At 39.8% G+C, this 15,831-nt stretch overlaps 1 protein-coding gene across 1 annotated transcript in view; it reads left to right on the top strand.

Moving 5' to 3' along the window:
- Positions 1-9,569, top strand: part of Pappa (pappalysin 1) — a 244,114-nt gene extending 234,545 nt beyond the window's left edge. Inside the window, 1 exon segment of the mRNA XM_027400262.2 lies at positions 9,462-9,569. Coding sequence (XP_027256063.1) covers positions 9,462-9,569 — 108 coding nt within the window.
- Positions 9,570-15,831: the final 6,262 nt, after the last annotated feature.

Raw genomic sequence — 15,831 nt, 5'->3', positions numbered from 1 at the left:
ATGTTCATCAGCCACCCCTGAGGAGTGGTCAGCTCTGTTCATTTCCTGAGAAGAGCTAAGACCAGAATAATTTGGGGCTCCAGTTGAGAGAGGGGTAAGAAACCTTGGCAACATGTCCTGTAGAGCATTCATGTGGCAAATGCACCCATGGCAAACACTTCCTTGTTTGTAGCCGTCTACCATCTGAGACAAGAGATCTGTCAATCTCAAAATTGATCTGCTAAAATATTTCATCATGAGGAACTGGGGTCTGAGTTACTAGAACAGGAAAAGAAAATAATTTAACTGACAGTTGAGTGTTTAATGACTTTCCCACACTGTTTTCCCTGGTCATTAATGAGACACTGAAGCCATGAGGAGGGATGATTTGTGCCAGATGGCAGATGAAATGATATAAGGTACCTGGCTCCCAACCTAAACCCTTTGATATGGTGACACCCTTAAGAAAGCTGGTTGCTTCTCAGCCTCACATTGCAGGGATGGATGAGCACATGTCCCAGTCAGAGAACTGTTAATGGCTGACAGATAAGAATACTGGGGTTCTCTGGAATCCAGTCAGTCCTGAGTGGGCAGTATTTTCACAAAACACCTGACCTTTTGTGGTTTTATATTTTTCTAAAACACTGAAGATACATGTTTCCTGCTTAATAAAAGAGCATAAAATCAACTTTCTGTTAACAAATTGTATCCTAAAAATGAAAGAATATATATTTTATTATTTGGGAAGTCCAGAAAGAAAGCAACAGAAGAACATACTTAATCTTCTCCAGCCTGAAGAAAACCATGCTTACTTTTTATTTTGAGTATTTTTTATTGTTCCATACACTTTTATAATGAAGTTTAGTAATTTTTACTCTTCATTCCCCTCTCACACCACACTTATCCATTGAAACCCTCCTTCTCAATGGCTTTCTTGCTGTGTGTGTGTGTGTGGGGGGGGGTGATCCACTGATTTAATCGGGGTTTCTTGCCTGAACATGGATGGGGATTATTTACTGGAACAAGGACACTTGTCAGTGGTTATACCACTGAAAGAAATGAGATTCCCTTCGGAGTGTGCTTTATTTTATGTGTTTTGTAAGGATAAAGCCATATAAGTCTCTATGAATCAGTGAATTCCCAGTTCGAGGTGTAACTTCTGTTGACTTGGCACAGGAAATTGCATACATGTGAATGACCTAACATCTCAGGTGCATTGTGTGCTATTTCTTGTTTATTAGTCAATTGTGATGTGTCATGTTTGTGCTATGTAACCATTTACTTTGACTCTTGTCTTGAATGTTTGGGTTATTTTTATTTGCATAGTAAGTACTTTCAGAGCTCCAATTGTTCCCTTACAAAATCATTCCTAGGACTGAAATTACTAGGATTGAAGGTGTAAGCATTTTTAAGATTCTTGATGTTTCCTTTCTAATGAATATAACCTGTCATAATTCATGTTTTACCTCATCAGAGTAGTTTGTTTCTCTGTTTTTTGGAAAATGAATGGAGGTGTATTTTTTATTTTAAATAGAAATTTCTGTAGAATTTCAACCCTGTGTGACCTCACCAGTTTGGCAGAGAGAGCCTCTGATCAAAATAATTTTATACTACTATAATTTATTATTATATTATTATAATATTATATTATTATAAATATTATAAATATTTATAAAATATTATAAAACTGTTTTTTGGGAGACTTCTTAAATGTATTACCTTTTTTGTTTTACAGATTATTTTGCAGGGGAAGATGAAGTAATATGACTGAGATGTAGATTCCAAGTTGTTATAGTAATTTATTCTCTCTCTCTCTCTCTCTCTCTCTCTCTCTCTCTCTCTCTGTGTGTGTGTGTGTGTGTGTGTGTGTGTGTGTGTGTGTGTGTGTGTGTGTGTGTGTGAATATCAGTCCTCATTTGGCTCTCTGTTCCTGAGCTGGGTGTTTCTGTAATAATTTCAGACAGCAGGGCCCTAACATAAACACTGTTTCTTCACTAAGGAGTCCAGAGTCAGATCTGTGATGAGTTTGATTATATTTCCTTATCTTTTGTTCTCTCATCTCTTTTTCTTTGGATGTGTCTACCTACAATATAAATGTAGGCTAGGATTTTTTCATTAACATCTACTTTGTGCTGCTCCATCTTTCCGGATGAAGCAGTTTACTGCATGGCCTTTCTTTTCCCAATGAGATAACTTTCCACTGAACATCTTTTGTGGATGAGGCTGTGTAGCCACAGTAGGAGCCAGATAGACACAGTTCCCACCTCTTCGAGACCTGTCTGTTAGGGAGCATGATGAGAAGCAGTGGGCTAGTGACAGTACATTCAGTTGTCTTTCTGAAAGATGCAGTGAATGAAAGAGGTAGGACTTCAGGGAGAACAATTCCCTGAGGATATGTATTTAGCTCCAAGGAGGAGGGATGCACCAGTGCAGGTTAATGTGTTTGGAGACAGAATGGTAGTGTTCAACAGTGTTTAGTACTTTTCAAAGTCAAGAGTCTGGAATGAAGAGGAAAAGTATGTACCATATTCTTCTAGTGAAATTCCCCAATGTGAACCAGGTGTTGGTGGCACAGGCCTTTAATCCCAGAACTCTGAATTTGAGACTAGTCTGGTCTACAAGAGCTTGTTTGGAGGCAGGACAGCCTCCAAAGCCACAGAATAACCCTGTCTAGAAAAATCAAATAAGTAAATAAGTAAATAAACAAATAAATAAAATAAATTGCCCAATGTATCTCCTAAATAACTCCCAACGTCTTGATCCATCTTTGTATATACCCAGCTACTCTATGCAGTAGACTGGCTTGTAAAGGGTGATAGGCAAACAAAACCAAGGATATCAAATATGGAATTAAGTCAACATACATGCAGGACTACTCTCTCCTGGACTCTTCTTTTTCTAAAATTGCAGAATCCTTTACAAAGTACCCTGTATTTCCTTCATCTACACTGTCTTTCCTTTCTTCTGTATTTATTTTATAGATATAAATCACTGATGCTGGATTCTTTTTTTAATCTTCATGTCTATAGAATAGACAAACTACCTTGGGCTCCAAATAATTGAGGCTTTCCCAAATTTACTTGATCAATGATTGGCCAAGTTTAAATTCAAATACAGTTTTGTCTGCCTCACAAGTCCTGCTCTTTCTTCAGCATTGGGCTGAGTCTCAGAAAGTCAAAGTACCTGTGGAATGGGACCTTGCTCTCAATACACCTTGGCATGGCCCTCCCAGATTAGGTTGGAGACATTTTATGGTGAGTGCAGACTGCCTGGGAACTTGGGTTTGGGGACCTCCCGGTGGCAGATGAAGGCAGCTATCCCAGAAGCAGCCTTGCCCAAGTATCCCTAACATACTAGAATGCCCAGCTTGGGGGTTATTCTGTGTATGCATGGAACAAGAGAAAGGGCTACTCCTGTCTCCATCTTCCCCAGTAAGAAATCTCTTAATGGAGAGGAAAGGCTTTCTTGAATTCAGGCCCCTGACCTTATCTGTTATGTCAGTTTCAGTCTCATCTATATTCTTGGCCTCTATTAGGGAAATTCCCTTTCTCCGAGAAACAAGTGTGGTACTCAGAAACTCAATGACAGCACAATTGAGTGCTGCAAATGTAAGAATGTGCCTTATGAGGATTTATTACACACTGAATTGTGGCAGGCATCTCTGTGCATAGTCTTTCCAGAACTGTCTGCTGAGAAAAAAAAAAACAGACTCAGTGAGGTCAAATACGAGGACAAGGTGACAGAGATGTATGTGGGATTAGGATCCCCTGCTTCTAGACAAGCTGTCCTAGTGAGTATTTACTGACAGTCAACTCTGTCATACATAGTGTTAACTGCTTTTCCATGTCATTTCTTTTCACCAGTACAGTAGCTCTGTTGTAGGTGTTGACAAAATTTAGACTTATAAAGTCTAAGTTCCTCCAACCCAGAGCTGGCAGGTCTGACACACAAATCTACAGTATTTAATGAACATGTCACCAACTACTATCATTTGTGACAATCTTTCAATGGGGTTGTGACATGTCAAATCATCCCGTGCTTCCTATAGCCACTGTCTTGCTTTACTTATATCCATACACTCTAGAGCCATGGTTAAGATAGACTTCTCTAAAACTAGGAGTTTCCAGCCCCTTGTCTCAGTGTAATGTATTTCTTCCATTCTTCTTCCTTCAGCATAGACACTATCTCTTCCCCACATCCTCCTCATAAAATGGCCTATGTGTACTCTTTCCATTCTTCCTCCTCTATCTGTACAATCTTGTGGAGTAGTACTCTGCTTGTTAAGATGTTGCCTTATAATTCTTGTTGGAACCACAAGCCTCCAATACAGAGCAACTCTCCATGATGATTGCTCTCATGTTATTTTTTCTTTTTCATAATAAAACCATAGAGTTTTAATAAGTTAATTTAATGAGTTCATTCTAAATAAGCAGGTGTTAGAACTGTGTGGTAAGAAAGGACATTTCCTTAACATATTCAAAGTCCTAAGACCTGTGGCTCTAGTTACTTTCATGTTTTAGGTGACTGTTGTAAGAAAAATCTAGGAAGTTGGGTGTAACCATAAATCTTTCCGCCAAGCTGCCCAAGCCCCACCGCCATGTGGGAACCCAAAATAACACATAGAGATTAATATTAGGTACAATGCTGCTGGCCAATGACTAGGATTTCTTATCTGCTAACTAAGTCTTAATTATCAACCATAACTATTAATCTATATATATTTTATAAGAACTTATTTTATCAGATGCCAGAGGCAGGCTTCTTCTCTTGCCAGGATCACATGGCAGCTCCACAGAGAATTGAGGAGGAGGAAGAGAGCAATTTCCTGCTTGTCCCTGCTTATATTCTGAGTCTGCCTGTTATGTCACTTCCTGCCTGGATCACAAGACTTCTATTTACTACATTTCCCAGAATCCTCTTTGACTCCTAATCCCGCCTAACTTGCTTCCCTATTGGCCAACAGTACTTTATTTATCAACCAATAAAACAAACATATACACAGAAGGACCTCACCCATCAATTGGGCTATAGTATAGAGTAATTTTCTTGAAGAATCCAGACAGCCAAACTTGCTCTTGGTTCCTATGTCTTGATATTTCAATGTCTGAGGACATGTATTGGGGTTCTTAGGTGATGTTGTCAACCAGTGGGAACTTCAAGGCTCAGAAGGACAGGGAACATAGAGAATAAGAATATTTCTGCACACCATGGCACACCCACATGAAAGCAATACCTGAAGGGCACCCTTATTTGTTTACTAAGTCTGGAAGGTATTAAGTACATCTCTTTTCTTCATAAGTGGATTCCAATTTCAATGCACTTCACTATTTCTTGTCTCACAGTAGGTGTTCAGTACCTACAAAGTGCAATGAGTGAACTAATGATAATCCTTGTACAGTGAGTGAACTAATGATAATCCTTGCTATATGAGAGATACTGTGATAATCCCTGTGTAATAACTGGCTGGGCCCAATCCCACTAAGATTATCATAAGGATAAATATCTAGACACTAGGAGAAGTGTTGGTGACAATATAGCAAATGAGGAGTGTTAACAAAGTTTCCTAGAATAGGCTACATAGCAGATAAGACATAAGGCATCCATAGGCTTCAGGTGAAAGTTTTAAGAAAGGAGCAGACATAGGAGGAAAGGAAGGCAGAGCTTCTTTAGCAGAGAGCACAGACTATTTCAGGACCCAGACATCAGTTAGGGTATGGGTGAGGGTGAAGGAAGTCACATCTCCCTTTATAGAGCCAGATCAGAGCACAGAGGAAGCAGAAAGAAACATAGAGGGATAAGGCTTTTTCAACTTAAGCCAGTATCTGTGATCATTTTCCAAAGATAATAGGGAAACCCAGAAAGTGTTGCAAGCATGGCACCAACATAGAGGAGCCAAGAATGCTCCTTAGAAGGCAGGGTGTATGTGCCAAATGTAAAGGATTAGTAGCTAAAAACAAGCACCTGGCTAAGTAGAGCAGCCCAACTCTTTCATGCCTGGTGATCACACATATCAAAGGTTCCCTGGCTCCCTCCTGTTCAAGATTGGCCCTGACTTTTTCATGTGGATCAGACATGGGAAAGACTTTTCAATTTGTTCCTATGAGGAAATTCAATTCTTCTGTCTCAAGTGACATCTTCACCATGTCACTATCAATGTTAGTATTGTCATGAGCACTATCACATCACCATGACCAGCACCAGCATGTCCGTTATCACCATCATTTAATGAACACACATTTTATGGCATGCACTTTCCTAAATGTTTTTTCCTATACTTCAGACTTTGTATAAAGAACTCACCCTTGATATGACTCTTACTACCTCATTTTATAGAAAAATAAACTGAAGCCCAGAAAAGGAAGTGATTTGCTTGAGAGTATACCTTAAGTCAATCACAGGGCAAGAACTCAAACCCAAGTTCTGTTTCCATCTCTACTAGTAGATTTCCTTACTGAACATATGTATGTTATTCATCAACATGAAAACTTTACTTACACTTGAACATTCTACTCTATTCATTTATCATGGCACTATATATATCCCTCTCCCAAGAAACTATTTTTATGTGTCTTGTCTTCTACTTGCCTTGTTAGCTGTACACTGTACATTACCTGAGATTCAGGGAGATGGGGTGACTGACCTAAAGTACCATAGCATAGGGGTGACAGAACCAAAGCTTTCAGACTGTCAACACAACATATCTCTTGTTTTCTCAACACACACACACACACACACACACACACACACACACACACACAGAGAGAGAGAGAGAGAGAGAGAGAGAGAGAGAGAGAGAGAGAAGTGGGGAGAACATATTCTATTACCAATCCATTGAGTATGAGTCAGAATCCAGTCCTTGCCTGTCTCCCAGCCCTAGAGGAGAGCTACAGCCAGATCACTGTGGTCCTCTTGCCCAGGCTGCATTCCTGAGCCATTCACACCCATACATGAAGGGGTTAGCATAGGCAGTTGACCCAGATGGAGAAAACCCAGGCCTGAGCACCATCCTCTAGCCAGGAGGAAAAGGGAGAGAATCCTGCTTTGAGTCATTGATGCAGTCTTATTAGCAGAGCTTGGTATGAGACAACATAGTAGCGTGCTTACTGGGAATCTTCAAATATGATCTGGTGACCATAGTGTGTGGCAGATTTCTGTGGGAGGCCACCTGGAAGAGAAGCTGGTTAGGGATTCAGAGTCTGGCAATCAGGCTCATGGCTTTTACTGTATCAGACTGATTCTTATCCCTATGATTAGATTTTTTTCTTCTGCATTGAAATGAGTCTGACTCCTACTCTTCTTGCTTTTTGGGGGTCTGGGGGTGGCACTGAGAAATGATGATAAACACAGATGCATGTCCCTGGCCACATGCCAGCTAGTGACTCACTTCTTTGCATCTTACTTTCCTCTAAGGTATAAGTCAGGGATAGTAAGAATAGCTACCTTATTAGGGTTGCTGGGAAGCACTGAATGAGATAATGCAGGTTGAGATTAGCTCAGAGCTCAGTTCACCATAAGAGACAAAGATCTCAGAGCTGGTTTGTAGAGGAGCTCATTTTCTTTAACTCCACCAGAACATTGTACAGACTTTATGAAGGCCTCTGTCTCTCACATGGACCCTACAACTAACTTCCAAACTTCTACCATGGTCTCATTAATGTACCTGTATTTAAAGAACATGGTGGACACAAGAAACTTCTGGATTCCCTTTGGAGACCAAGCCTAGACTTTATCATATTTTAATTATATTTCCTACTATTTACTTTCAGATGTGTCTCTTAAAGAAATGGTAAAACCTCCAGGGCTGGTCTTGGTAGCATGGAGCATAGAGATCTCATTCAAACATAACCAAACCAGTGTGAGAATCACCTAGTGCCAGAGCTCTGCCTGCCGATGACTTTTGGAGATGCTCATGGAACTGAAGAGGATAGGAAAAGAAACAGGAAAGACAGCATTTTTGGGGGGAAAATCCGTGTTTTAAGTTCCCAGGAAGAAGGCATGAGCAACTTGGTGGGAGAGGGCTTGCCTAGCAAGTATAAAGCTCCAGACTTAACACAATACACACATATACACACACCCTATACTATCTATCTGGGTATTTTTCATGAGCTATTTCATTTGTCCTTCATCACAGTGTCAGAAAACATAAGGATGTACTTCAATTGTTACTACTTAATGAATTAGTTTGCTATGACTCCAGGTCTTGCCACATGTTCAAGGTCATGTCTGAGATAAGCAAGAGAGAGGGGCCAAGGTTTACTACTTCTATTTAAATTATTGCAAATATTTCAGGATTTAGAGAGGTTAATATTATGGAGGTGAAGAAAGGAGAGAGAGTGAGAGAGAGAGAGAGAGAGAGAGACAGAGACAGAGACAGAGAGACAGAGAGACAGAGAGAGAATCAGTCTAAAAATACATAAGAACAAGGAAGAGAAAGATGCTCTCAGAGACAATGTGAGCACTTGGAGACCCTGCCCAGGCAGGAGGCGAATGAGGTCATTAAACCCATCTGCGCAGATGGGGGACCCTCTGGGGAAAGTTCTAAGCAAATGTCATGATGCAATACGGTGAAATCGACTTGCGTTAGTTCAGCCTGGGACTCCAGCAGGGATTTCACTGCAATCTTGGGAAAGATGGATCGTGTGCTGGATGGGGAAGACACTTGCTCTGTTGGGCTTTTCCTACCACTTTCTAGAAAGGTCAGCCAGCCTAAGGTCACAGAACACATGACAGGATGTACTGGGAATGGGACTTTGGCCTTCCACTTTTTCTTATGTTAAAGTCTGTTTGCAAGAAAGGTTCTTCCCAGCAAATTTAATTCAGAACTTTTGTATAAAATGCTCCTTATTGGGTAACTTGGCCCCACAGAGGATATGTAAACTTGTTTTATGCATTGTTTTTGTTTCACTTTTGCCTCCCGAAACCACAAATACCAGTATGTGCAGAGAGCTATGTTTCTTTAAAAGATATGTTCACATCTTTCATTTAATTTGTTCATCAAGGTAGTTTTACTCATTAGATATTGCATTGTAGAATTACATTACCAAACTGTAATCGTAAAGATTTTTTTACCTATGTTGCTCAGCCCATGTAGCTTACTTGGTTGTTTCCGAGGCACAAAGAGAACTAGCTTGTTTTACTTTAAGTATCAGATAGATCACTTACTTTCAACAAAGAGTCCTCCTTTCTTGGTTTCAGTTTTACATTGATAAAAGCGCAATTGGTATAGAGTTGCAAAAGGGAATCAGAATTTTCTTATCTGAGAAGTGCATTGCCTTACGTGTAGCAAGTAGGTTTCCAAATGCAACATGCTATAATATTGACCCTGGGATTATGGAAAAGGTTAATGTAGTGCTCTCAAAAAGTAGAACCACGGTGTGACCTTGAATCTGTTTTTCAAATCTAGTTACTGTCCCCTTGCTCTTCATCACCAAACTGAATACCAGACCAAACTATCTGATCCATTCATGTTTCTCCCCCTGCAGGTCACTCCCTTTCCTATGTCCTGTGACCTACAAGATGACTGCGCCTGTCGGGATCCTGAAGCCCAAGAACACAGCCGGAAAGACCTTCGGGGATATAGCCATGGCTAAGGAAAGACAGGCGTTGTTCAAGATTTCCCAACGCCAGGTCCCGCATCCCTCTGGTATTGATTTCACAGTCTGCTGCTCAATGAAATGGCCTCTCCACACCAGGGATCCTTAGCACCCAACCGGTCTGCCTTTAATTTCACCCAGGAAGGACCAACTATGGGGCAATGAACTGAATCTCACCATGTTGAATGAAAGAATAGAATTCTATCCCGCAGTCCAAGATGGATTGCATACACAGCATGTAGTCCCAGAGCCTCTGAAAATTCTAACCATTTGTCACATGACCACAGTCCAAACCAATAACAACAAAATCATGTTTTGTATCAAGGAGTATGCACATCTGTGGTCAGTACACATGCATGCATACACACCCATACAAACATCTGTGTGAGGGCAGTTTTAGAAAGTAAGCAGAAAACAACTGGAAAAACAAAACAAAGCAACAACAACAACAAAAAAAAACAAAACACCTCAATCTTTACTTTCCCAAGTTCCCAGCCAACACTGTCCTTGGGAGAAAGAGAGTTATAGAAACTAAGGCCAAGTACTGAGAAGCAAATATAGCTCAGAGTGCGAGGCACAGAAAATATAGTGCATACATCATATGTAGTGATTTGGGACCAGAAGTGAAATGGTTTGTAACTATGAATCTTCTAGGGATCTAGGACCCAAGAATAGGGAAATATTCCAAGGTGTGCAAAGCTCCCCACATTTTCTGTTGCCATGGGGATTTTGTCCCCCACACCAGGGTGCAAGGCCTAGCTGGAAATGATTTATGACTGCAGAGTCAAGGTATCCTATCAGCTCCCTGCTTGAGGCTTGAGGTCTTCATATCCCTTCCAGATCCCACCCATTCTCCAGATCTTACCTTGGGACCACATTTGCTGCTATTCTTCCTGCTGCTCTGTCCAATACATTGAGTGCTCTTTGTTGGTAGAACTAGGTTAGAACAAACTCCATATAACCAAGTAGACTGCCTTAAAAGTCATTCATATTTTTCCAGAGTTCCTCACTTCTTGGCCCATCTTCAAGAGAAAAACCTTAATGGGCTTAAGTCCTTCAGCAGTAGACTTCTCATTCTGGAAAAGAGTTGAGGGATGTCAGATGCTCGAGCCCTTCCTGAGAGTTCAGAATGTCTGAGCCAGTGTTAGATTTTCTAATCAAGTGGAACAGTGTTAAACTTGGGAAATGCTGGAACCACTCAGAGGCTGTTGGAATGGTCAGGACTTGTGGTATTGTCCTTATCTCAATTCCCCCAGCTCTCTAGGCAACAGAAAGCTTTGGTCTTGAGATTCCTACTATTTCTCTAAGCAGATTCAGTTCCAAAACATCATGGATATGGGCAATGTATGTGGTATTCTAGGGAAACAGAGGAACATTGGAAAGCCCTGAAGATCCAGACTCAGCACCCAACATAGTCATCAGATTTTCTGTTAAGACATCTTACCACATTGATTGTTAGGCACCACTCCTTCCCCTCTCATATTTAGTCTGTAAATGTTAAGAGGAGAGTCACCTGTACATGGAAGCCAGCAATGTATGCATGGCTTCTCTCTCCCCCCTCTCTCTCTCCTTCTTTGCCTCCTTTCAGTTACCTATACATACCCTCTGAATTGATATGGGAAGAGAGTAACACAGGATGAGGTGTATAGAGTAGATAACTTTGATATAATTTGTGAAACATGGGGCTGGGAAACAAGGAGATAGGAGGATCTAAATGAATTGTATAATGTCAAGATGACAGTACATCACTTGATCACAAGTCTAGTGGGGATAACTAATAAAAGCAAAGTCTGGGACAGAATGCAAAATGCCAGCTCATGCACAACCGTCCCACATCTAAGGCATCCGTTACCAATCTAGCAAACTCCCTTTTCTACTAGGACCAACAATGACTTCACAAACTGTGTTTTCATATTCTGACCAATAGCATTTTCCTACTGATCAAGACACTTGAAAAGGTATCTATTGACCATCAGTGGTCTGTAATATCAAGAAATGTACCAAGGTGTTTTTCTCACAGATGGTTACAAATAAGGATACAGTACTTAGATTATGTAGCTTGTCCTGTAAGGCCTCTGAAGTTGGCATCTAGAATGGAGAAGTTGGCATCTAGAATGGAGAAGTGGCCACTTGCATGATGGCTAAGTGCTTTAGCTCCTCCAGAAGCATATCACATTTATATTTAGGGGACATCCCCCTGTAATTACCAGACCAAACTTTAACAAAATTTTTAAGAATAATTTTATGGGGCTTGGCCTGATTATGTTTAAATCTCCAGGGTCCTCAAACTTTTGTCAATTCTTTAGGCCCCTTTCTTGTCCAGCTATTCTGTGTCAGCTAGACAAAAGAAGCTAAATAGAGGTGATAGGAACAGCCCTCCCAACAACTTAATATGCCCAAAAGTAGTACAGAGACCCCCAAAGACCCAAAGATGACATTACTAATAGTAGGGTCATAGAAACTGAAGAAAGACAGTAAGAATTTCCCTTAATCCATCCAACCATCTTCTCTCTCACTGTCATCTGTCCTGTACTCTCTAGCTGAGCAAAACTTTCTGGAGGCTGGTTTGTAGTTTAAGATTCATAGACTGAAGTGGGCCTTTCCAGGCAGAATCCCATCCAGTTTCCTCCTTGCTGCCAATCAAAACTGCTATGAACAAATTCATATTTGCTGAGCCTATTAGAAAAAAGAGGCTACGCAATTGGTAGCCTGCCTCATGTCCACAAGGGCTGTGTAATTCATAGGATCTTCTCAGACTTTGGTGCAGGATAGTCAGCTGTATTTTCTCAATGCACTGATTCCCAGTTTCATTCTCTTCCTGAGAATAAACTCCTTGTCACATCCCCTCAGTCATCTGTTTCAGACAATGGAGTAATCAGGAGGAGGCGGGTTTGAAGCACTCACTGTTGGACGTCCACAGCATAGGGGCCCTAAAGCACTTGGGAGTTCTGCAGCTGAAGAAGTATCAGTCTGTTAGCAAGGAGGCAAAGATGAGGTGGACAGTTCTCTAGGCCCCATCTGGGAAACTGTTCCAAACCGCAACTTACTGTCTGCCTGGAGGACTTGCATTACCCCTACATTTTGTGCCAACAACCTCGTAAGGGAGTCGGTGTGGGAAGTCGGTCAGTCCTTGGGAAGTCAGTGTGGGTAGGTGAAGTGGGGTGTAAAGGAAAGGAGAGATTAATGGTCTTAAATAGCAGGCTTTTGGAAAAAGAGGGAATCAGCTGCTGCTTTTGGCCTTAGCACACTGGGCCACTGCCGAGACCATTCTCTGTCTTGTTCCCACTTTGGCCAGTGCTTATATGCTATTTGTTGAAAATAATTTTTTTGGGACAGATTTCAGCTACCTCCCTTCCAGGTTTGATTTCATTCAGCTGTAACTGTCAATTTGTTAAAGGTCTTACCTGTGTGATTTTTTAAAAGAAGTAAATAGAAGAAGAAATGAAAGAAAAAAACAGGAGAGGAAGGAAACCATAGTCATGTGAACAGTTTCAGAGTGTGTTTGTGCATGGATGTGTGCGTCCATGCGTGTGTGTGTGTGTGTGTGTGTGTGTGTGTGTGTGTGTGTGTGTGTGTATGTATGTATGTATGTATGTATGTATGTATGTATGTATGTATGTGTTTTTTTTTTCTGGAACTACTTCAACTGAGAAAATAAATAGAAATTGATGGTGACAAAGCTCTAAAGATTGAAATTAGTAGAAGACAATATGAATACAAGGAGCTAAAATGCATGATTAAAACCTAAGAATATGACACCTATTTTTATGCTTCCTCAAGGAGACTGTTTATTCTACAGATTGAATATGTAGAGATGACATAGAGATATCTCTAGAAGATGAAGAGTGGGGTTTTACGGCACTGTTTGATATTTTCTGTACATTGTTGTAGGTCCAGGAAATAAGGCGTTTTTTTTTTTCCTTAAGTTGTTTTTAGTGGAGCATTTTGTTCATTTTTGTTTTTGTTTTTGTTTTTTGTGACTGTCCATAGTAGAAGGGACTGGGGAGGGTTTGATATTGGTTTTTACCAAATGTTAAGGGGATAAACTGTGTCTTTGTCCTTTTTACACTATAAGATATTTGTATTTGCCAGTATGGCCCTGAGCTCCTTGAAGACAACACTCAGAACCACCCTGCACAGCTCAGTTGCTCAGAAGCTGCTACATGACCAGACAGGTGATCCCAATGGATTCTGAGAAAGAAAACAAGTCCAGTAAATAACTAAATAGAAAATGAGTTTTGTAAAATCCTCTTTTTATAATTTATTCAAGTTTGGCCAAATTCCTAGCTCTCATTTCCTTTGTAAGAGCAATGAAATAATAATCAAAACAGAGGTTTATGTGTCTGGCAGAAAGCTCCAGAATGCGTGACTCCAGGCATCAGTTTAGTCAGTGATCTTGAACAAGTCATCAAATCACCTGCACATTTGCCTCAGTTTCTCTAGCTGAAAAATGGGGATACTACTATTTACCTACCTCACCATGAGAGGACAGCAGATCACGAGGCTCTGAGGTTTTTAAATGGACTATGCAATCTCTTACAGACTCCACCTGATGCGAAGTCCACAGGTTATTTTTCAAGAATGCACAGGCCCATTGCCCTTTTCAGAGACAGGAGTGCTTGATTGACATTTCAAGGCACAAGGCTGGAATGCCTGGATTCCAGTCTATCTTAAGTGAGTGTACTGGGGAATAGTTCACTGTTTAGAGAATTTCAAGTTTTCCCTCTCTTATTCTGGCCTTCACCAATTCAATGATTTGATCAAAATCCAATGACTTCCTACAGTGTAAAAGTCAGACTGCTGTCATCTAGTTAAGATTTGGGGGGCATTGCCAACATACAGAGTAAGAGGGTCTGATATCTCTTCTCCAGTAGATTGCTCACTTCTCAAGCTCAGTTTCCATATCACATGTTTCATTAATATCAGCGATAACATTCTGAGTGCAAGTTGGACTTCTTAAACTTCACACCAGCAGTCAGTGAGGAGAACTATGAACAATTACTGAGTTGCTTTCTTGGGTCTCTATAATCAATAACCTGTCTGCAGATATCTATCTATATAATGATATTATATATAAATAAAAATTTACATATATATGCACATGTATATATAGCTGTACATATATGTGTGTATATATATACTTAAATGTAATATTTACAAAACTGTGATCTCGTCTAGAGAAAAATGTATTCATATTACAAACTGTTCTTCCATATTTATGTATCATATTATACCTTTTTATTATTGTCATAATTTTATTGAGGGTATTTCTAATTGTTACTATGTTAAAATCTGTTTGGCACCTTCTGGAAGCAACCAAAACATATGACTCTTCATTGAAGTGCTTAGAATCTGTTCTCATGAGAATTCTACTGGTCTACTGTAAAAAAAAAAAAAAAAACAACAAAAAAACCACAAAGAAACAAAAAATGAAAGAAAGGAAGAAAGAAAGAGATAGTGAAAAGAAAGATAAAAGCAAAGTAAACACCAAAAACTAAATACAACTCCAACCTTCTTCCTGTACCTCACGCGCAGAAATGTGCTGCTCTTGTCTTGGGTTTTGTTTTTCCTGTTTATGTGTTTTTATGGATCTAAGTTAAGTCTTTCAGCAATATATAAAATGTAAATAGTTAACTTTATTTATTAAGAATGTCATCTTTTTAATTTATATTTACACAATGGTTCATCTAATTTATTTTTTCTATACGGTTTTAAATACTCAGACATATTTTGCTGTTCATGGTATTTTTTATCCTCTTCTCATGGATTTGTGTTTCCATACTGTTCTCTCTGGTCTCAGTTAAGGTTGGATCTGACACACATACACAAAAATAATGTCAAAGACGAATATTTTGCCACTGTTGATTACTATACCTTAAAGTTCTATATTATGAAAATATATAATAGCTTGTCTGCTTCAACATGTTGTTGTGTGGTTTTTATCTATTGTAGAGTCTTACAGAATGGCAGTGTGTGTGTGTGTGCGTGTGCGTGTGCGTGTGCGTGTGTGTGTGTGTGTGTGTGTGTGTGTGTGTGTGTGAGCACAAACACAAATACACATACATACATACACACACATACACAATAACATGAAAGAGAGCATGTGGCTTTATAATTAAAAAATCAATGGAAACCATGAAATTGAATTTGATATATGCCAAATCTTCTACATAAGTCCTGAAAAATACATATATTTTGTACATGCAAAACCTGGCAAACATTATTATACATTGTAAGAAATTTCCACTCTGTATAACTA

Source organism: Cricetulus griseus, chromosome 2 (assembly GCF_003668045.3).
Source record: "Cricetulus griseus strain 17A/GY chromosome 2, alternate assembly CriGri-PICRH-1.0, whole genome shotgun sequence".
Lineage (NCBI taxonomy): Eukaryota > Metazoa > Chordata > Mammalia > Rodentia > Cricetidae > Cricetulus > Cricetulus griseus.
Note: the sequence above shows the minus strand (reverse complement) of the source record. Positions and strands in the feature narration are given on the sequence as shown.